This window comes from Cavia porcellus, unplaced genomic scaffold (genome assembly GCF_034190915.1).
Source record: "Cavia porcellus strain 051 isolate PalLab524CR breed Dunkin Hartley unplaced genomic scaffold, mCavPor4.1 scaffold_13, whole genome shotgun sequence".
Classification (NCBI taxonomy): domain Eukaryota; kingdom Metazoa; phylum Chordata; class Mammalia; order Rodentia; family Caviidae; genus Cavia; species Cavia porcellus.
Window position 1 is genome coordinate 5142772 of NW_026947496.1, and position 7573 is coordinate 5150344.

General features: G+C 42.4%; 1 protein-coding gene across 1 annotated transcript; it reads right to left on the bottom strand.

Annotated features, from left to right (window-relative positions):
* Nucleotides 1-16: 16 nt before the first annotated feature.
* LOC100735151 (putative olfactory receptor 1F12P) lies at nucleotides 17-958 on the bottom strand. Its single transcript, XM_063259773.1, has one exon. The coding sequence runs from the start codon at nucleotides 956-958 to the stop codon at nucleotides 17-19; it is 942 nt and encodes a 313-aa protein (XP_063115843.1).
* Between the last annotated feature and the right edge of the window lie 6615 nt (nucleotides 959-7573).

Sequence of the window (7573 nt, forward strand, 5' to 3'; positions counted from 1 at the left end):
TTTTCTCTTGTTAAGCTCATTGGGAAAATATTTTGTGGTGACCTAGGCTCTTTTTTAAAGCCTCTTTGAGCTCATTGTTTCTGAGGCTGTAAATAAAGGGATTCAACACAGGAGCTATGATCATGAAAATTACTGATGCAGCTGAGTCTTTTTCAGTTGAATGGCTGGAGGAAGGGGTCATGTAGACCCCTGTGATTGCTCCATAGAAAAGGATAACCAAGGCAAGATGAGATCCACAGGTGGAGAAAGCCTTGAGTTTTCCTTGGACAGAAGGAACTTTCATCACAGCAGAGATGATACGACTGTAGGATACCAGGATGCACATTGAAGGAATCACAAAGATAAGCCCCACCACAGCCAGAACCATCAACTGATTCAGACTGGTATTTGAACAGGAGAGAGGAAGGAGAGAGTTGGTATCACAGAAGAAATGGTGGATGACATTGTCAGAGCAGAAGTGCAGGCGAGCCATCATGAGAGTATGTAAGAGAGGATTCAAAATTGCAATGACCCAAGGTATGGCCACCAGTGAGGCACAGAGGCGCTGGGTCATAATGGTGGAGTAATGCAAGGGATGACAAATGGCTACATATCGATCATATGCCATCACCGTGAGAAGAAAATTGTCCATGTTGGCAAACATCATACAGAAATACATCTGAGCCAGGCATCCAGGATAGGAGATGGATTGTGTCTGGGTTTGGATGTTTGCTAGCATCTTGGGGACTGTAGCTGAAGCAAGGCAGAGATCAACAAAGGACAAATTGGCAAGAAAAAAATACATAGGTGTGTGTAGGCGATGGTCTGCGCCAATAACCAGCAGAATGAGTAAGTTTCCAAACAGCCCGGTCAAATAAAGACACAAGAAAAGTATGAAGAGAAGTTCCTGCTGTCCTAGCCAATTTGAGAAGCCCAGAAGAAGAAATTCAGAGACACTGGTTTGGTTTTCCTTTTCCATTGTTTAGATATCTGCATGGAGTTTCAGAAAAAGTGATAAGATACTCTTGCTAAATAAAATTTCTCTTGGTATGTTTTGCATATTCACCTAGTCTTAGACTGTTCGCTGAGTGGTCTTTTTTAGGCCATCCTGTCTCCTCTCTGATGCTCTCTCCCAGCCTCATGGGGGCTGGTATACCTCTCTGTCTCCTCAATCATCTACATCCCTCCTCCCTCACTGCAACCTCATGTCATCCGCAGTTGACTCTTCTCAGTAGGCAGAGATTGTTTTTCTGCTCTTGATATTGACACCAACATTCGCATACTCTGTGTTGTGTGTAGTTACCTGTCTGCTGTCTATGGAATACATCCATGAGTCTCATACACTAAGAAGCTCCATCCCAACATTGAGAGTAAAATGAAGTTTTTCCAAATACTTGTCCACACCATATGAACCATCCTGCTTGGGAACTAGTCATACCTACCATAGTATGAGTGTAAATTACCTTATCTGGTTAACATTCAAAATAAAAATTTCCTTGAAAAATGTGAAAAGTTAAGCCTCCAAAGTAGTTTACATGAACTGTGAACACCAGAATAACATTTGTGCCTTTAATCCCAGTACTCAGGAGGCTGAGGCAAGAGGATCACTGAAAATTCAAAGCCAGCTTGGGTTACATAGTGAGTTCAAAGCCAGCCTGAACTATATAGAGTCCCTGTCATTAAAAAAAAAATACAAATATGTTATACGAAATGCTGTTACACATGCATGTAAGACTCCAGGACAATACATGATAAAGATTGTGTTGAGACAATATCAGATTTCAGATTTTCAATGTTTTTGTAATATTTTAACTATAACTGAAAGGAAGTGGTTCATATATATGAGATGTCATTAGTTTGATTACTCCATTTTTGGCACTGTAAAAGCACAAAGTAAGAGTTCTTGAAGTGATAAATTTTAGAATTAGCTTAGGAGGAAAAATACGTGTTCACTGAAAATAATAAGTAAGTAGGGATTTACATAACCCTAGGAGGTGGTATCAGAACAGAAGACCGTAAGGAGGAGAAGAGACGCCAGTGAGTGTGGGCTGCGGGGGAGGCCCACACTGAAACCAGCCCCCTCCATGGCCTGGGTAATCTGGGCAGGTGCTCACGCTTCCTCATCTGGGAAATTACAATAAACCCAGCTTTCTCCCTCCACATGGTCTTTCTTGTAATCATCCCATCTTGCATCCCAAAGAATTATCCATCTAAAACAAGAATTTCCCCACTTTCTTCCAAAAAATATTCCAATGTTTTTAATTCTCTTAAACTCGAATTCCAAATTCTTCATCATGGCATACAAGGCTCTTCATAATCTCTTTAGCCTTATGTTTTACTGTGATCAATTTCTCACCCTTAGAATTTTCTACAAGCATTGAAATTTTATGTCTATATGACTTTTCTTCTTTTTAAATTCTCTGTCCACACAATTTAAAACCTCCCTCAAGCCATTCTTTATACCATTGTTCTCTTTTTGCCTATGTATCACTCATCATTATCGGAAATTTTCTTGTCCACACTTCAATTTTATTTGTTTCTGCTCTGCATCAGAAAAAAGTGAAGTGCCTAACAGAGGGTAATTTGTCTTTTTAAAAAGCTACTGCATGTGTAAGACAGCATCTGGAATATTGAGTGTGTATTTGTTGAATGAATGAATATATTTATTAAAAATACAGATAGCTTTTTAATATTACTAGATATAAATATGGGCCCTCAGTATTTTGTAGTAACCTTTACTCTAAGCCTTATCTTTTACAGTTGTTTTGTTTTCATGACTCCTTCCTGCTTGTAATAGTTTGGAGAATATAGACACAAATCTTATTCTTCTTTGACTAGGGAAAATCAGTTTTATAAACAATTATTTATATTTACTCATGAAATCAGACTGATTTTGAGGGTGGAATGAGCTGGATGCCTGAGAATGTGAGACAGAACTACGCATGACTTTATTGTTCTCCACCCACACCAAGAGGAAGGACGAGTGTGGAGTGGCACTGAAGGAGCTGCAGTGGCTCTGTCGCCCACGCTTTCACTGCGTGAGGCTGAGTGGGAGCGAGGCCGGGGAAGGCAGTGGTGATCTTTGCAGGAGGCGGAAGAAATTCAGATTGGAAAGCCCTCCCTGGAAGGCCCCTCTTGTGCCATCTTCTACCTCCACATCTCACATCTGCTGTCACCACTTGCCTTACTTTCTGTTTAGAGTCCTCTGGTGCAAAATCATGATGTTTATTCACCCATGTCAATGCGTGCAAGTGGTAGCAGTGGTGGTGACATTACAAACACCTTTCACTCAATTTTCCATAAGCCAAAATGATTTTGCTGATGGAAATGTGATAAAACAAGAAGTACATGAAATCATCTGAGTGAACTCAGTGCAATAAAATTTAAAACCCTACTAAGATAGAACGGAAAAATGTGCTGTGATCAAAAGCCCATCACACCTTGCTGGCTGCTTCACCTTTGTTCTCTTATGATGAGCGCTGATTGGGAAGTCTAAAGGGCATTTCAGGAGGACACATGTAACTAGCATCCAGCCCTTCCATAAGGGGGGCAAAGTTGGTAATGTCACCTCAGCCTCAAGCCCACTTTTCTTCCCTACCCTGCTCCTCTTCTTTCTGTTCTGATCTTCTTGACATTCTCTGTTGCTTCTGTCTTACTAAGATAGAAACTGTCTTCATAGTTCCTTACTCTGCACAACCCTGAAATGTACATCAAATGATCACACTATGTAGACACTGAGTTAAGCAGTGTCTGGACTTGAATTAAAATTTCTTTATTTGAAGTCTACCCCACCTTTCACTAAGTCACTACTACCTCAGGAATCTCACAACTTTAGAGAAGGGAACACCCATCAGTCAAATTAGATCTACAAGTAATTATCAGTTACCTGCTTCGTGTTAGGTGGTGACACTTGTGGCATCCAGGGGAACCCAACCGTATCTTACTTAACAGGCTACTTTCTGACATCTTTTCAAACTGCTTGCCTCCCATGAACTTACTGGTGCTGGTCACAGAGCCTTCTGTGCAGGGAGTTTAGCTTCCAGGTCTTACTTAGAAGTAACAAAAAACATGGGAGGATATCACCCTTTCTGCAGGATGATTCCTGAGCAGGATACACCTGGAGCAGTGAAAGCCTTAAAATTTAAAAGAATCTCTACAGCCCCTGAGACTTAATCTTTGTCGCAAAGCTCTTTCTACTTCAGGAATAATTACTTCACCCTCTTGTGGGTTTCCCAATTGCAGCCATACGGATAATGAACTGGCAAAAAGTTCTCCAGAGAGATTCAAGAAATTGAGAGACATAGAGGTTGTTCACAGGCTTCCAGCAAGGATTATGACACCTATGACACCTCTTCCTCACTGTCTCCCAAGAAGTTCCCAAACAATGAACATTAACCCCCCCCCCCAAAAAAAACCCTCTTCCTAATTGGAAGTATTTCTTCCTCAGTAGAACGGACCAATTCTCAAAATACAGGTGTGTCTCCTCTAATTGAAGCATTCTATTAGCAGTGACACCCTAATGCCTGATTGTGCTGTGATTAAAAATCCATTCTGTGGCAACAGAGGTGAGACAATGGCATATTGTCCAGATGTGCCATTCTTGCCATGTGTGCCATCCCCAGAAGCACCAGCCTAATGACAGTGGAATGGCCCCTTATGGGCCTGGTGAATCTGTAGGCTCAGAGTGAACACCAAAGAGTTTGAGGACAGTCTGCTGCAGGATAAAGCATGAAAGAATGGGCAGTTTGTGATGACATGTCCTCATCTCTGTACAGTATGGACTTAGCTGCCAAAAGAGTGTGTACAGGTAGTTTTCCCCCTGTATAACAAATTACTGCAAAACTAGTGGCTTAAAACACTAAATATTTACCTCACAATGAGGAGTAAGAAATTTGGGCTAGATGCAGTTGAGGAGCTCTTCTGGTCGTGGTTAGTCTCAGCAGATGTCTGAAGCTCACTAAGGGGTCTGTTTGGTGTTCACTGCACTAGATGGCTACAGACAGGTTGGCTGTGCGTGTCTGGTGCCTCATCTTCCAGTAGGAGGGTCTTGGCTTGTGGTGGAGGCAGATTTAGGGGAGAGAAGTAAAGTTAGTGAAAGGGAGAAATAACAGAAGGGGGAGAGGTAGAGCGGAGAAGAAAGGTAGGGAAGAGTGGAATAGCAAGGAGACAGAGCAGGGGGAAAGTGAGGGAAGACCTCCTCAGGTTTAGGGTTAGCATGCAGTAGGTTAAGGTCTATTAGGTTAGGTCTCAAACACCCTCACTCCACTGTGTTCTGTTGGCCACTATGAGTCACAAGACCGATCTGGTTCAAAGGGTGAAGAAAGAATCTGCCTCTTTTTTTTTTTACCGGTACCAGGGATCAAACTCACAACCACACGCTTGCAAGGCAGGCGCTTATGCCCCTGAGCTAAATCCCCAGCCCCAAGAATCTACCTCTTGATGGAAGGCACTTCCAAGTAACATAGCAAAGTGTAAAGGGAGGAAAGCAGAATTGTGGCCACTTTGGCAATCAAATAAGGATGGGAATTTGGATTCATGCACCTTGGGGAAAAAAAGGATGGGAAAAGGAATGCTACTTTCCACCATCACTTTTAATGAACTGGTTTTGGGACTTGTGCTCCTTACCACTGTGAATTCAGGCTCTGCTAGGGTGGAGGTCCTGATTTAAGTGGGAGAGTGTTTCCATCAGAGAACAGAGTAAGAGTTTCCATGAACTCGATGTTGTTCCTGTCTCAAGCCAGCAGAGCTGCAGGCAAAGGAAGGCGTTTATATGCTGGTGGGGAAGAGCAGCCTTTATTGCCATGTAGACCTAAAAGGCTGCTACCCATGAAATTAAGAATTACTACCCCTGGAAGCCTGTGGGAGCAAGCGGAGTTACAGCAGCTATGAGATATAAAAGCACATTTCCCTTGAAGATGAGTGTCTGCTGCCTCCCCAAGCAAGCAATTCACATGGACTAGAGTGACAGCTGAGCTCTTGGGAGAGGAAATTTACTTCACACACCCAGGTTTTGAACAGATGCTGCAATGAGATGGTGACATTTTTATGAAACTTTTTGCATGAATATGTTTGAAGAAGGTGCTGGCAGCCACCTGGAAAGGGACTGTGATGATTTGGATACAAAAGAATGGACTTAGTGGTTTTATGGTGGACTGTTTTCAAAAACCTCTAGTGGATACCTGCAAATTATTGGGCCCTTACATTTTCTTATGACAGCCATGACTGCAGAGAGTAGTTCTGACCGGTGCTCAGTAGGGGCTTACGCTGGTCTTGGATAAAGCATAATGAGGTTCTAATGGTGCAGCCCAAGGTAGAGGATCCCATGGGCACTGCCTAGGCTCTCACACAACCTGCAAGTGTGGGACAGTTAATAACCCATCAAATGAAAACAGCACCTGTGAAGTGGAGGGATTCATTCATCTTTGTGGGATTGAACCCAGGGTCTTGCTCTGAGCTACATCCCCAGACATTTCTATTTTTTATTTTGAGATAGGACCTTGATAAGTTGCTAGTTGCCTGGGCTGGGTTCAGTCTTGTGTGCCTCGGACCCCCAGAATGCTGGGATTACAAGCATAAGTCATCACACCTTGTGGATTACTTTGTCTTTTTCCTCTTATGATGATTGGGAAGTCTAAAGGGTATTTCAGGAGGACATATGTAACTAGCCCTTCCATAAGAGGGGCGAAGTTGGTAATGCCACCTCAACTTAAAGCCCACGTTTCTCCCCTACTCTGCTCCTCTTCTTTCTGTTCTGATCTTCTGTGACGTTCTCTGTTGCTTCTGGCTCTGGAAAAGCCTTGATGAGGACAAATTAAACCGAGCTTCTGAGAGACTATAAAATAACCTTGGTTACAAATGAAATCTGGCAAATATTGCATATAAAAAGTATCAAAGGCATGAGAATGGAGATCAAATGGGCACAGATTTCAGAGAAAAAGGAAACCTAAGACCAAGGTTTAAGGCACTTTATATTTAATGAACTCTAATTGATGAATTCCTGGAGGCATGGAGAAGACAAACCTGAGAGATAAGCACTCCAAGGGCCTCAGTGAGCAGGGGATAAGAGAACTCACTTTGGTTGGTTTTATTCCAGGAAGCCTACTCAGTTCTCACAATAAGTATCAGAGAAAATTCCCTGGTGCTTCTGGCAGAGGGAGGAGGAAAGTAATTTATTTAAAATATGTGAGACATTTGTGTTGTGTCAAGGGCTATCTTTAAGAAAAACAGGAGCCTCAACCCCTTGGGGCTTCATTAATCTTAATGGGGGTTTTGTGTCCAGCTCCAGCTTGCATTAGCCTTCCATGTGGGAGAAGGGAAGTACCCAAACCCAGCCACCGCTAGCCATCCTGTGTCATGTAAATGGACAAAATAAATAAAACTAAGAAGCACTGTAGCACTTCAAGCACCAAATTCCAGAGCACCCAGCTATACAAAGAAAGTATTATCAGAAATGAAAAGCCAAATAAGCAATAACACAATTATAACAGGAGACCTTAACACACCACTGACACAAAGGGACAGATCAACCAGACAGAAAATCAGCAAAGAAATAACAGAACTGGATCACACTTGTAAACAAATGGATTTGATAGAC

What these genes read in the sequence shown, in the direction of transcription:
- LOC100735151 (XM_063259773.1), bottom strand. Translation starts at nt 958, where the DNA reads ATGGAAAAGGAAAACCAAACCAGTGTCTCTGAATTTCTTCTTCTGGGC.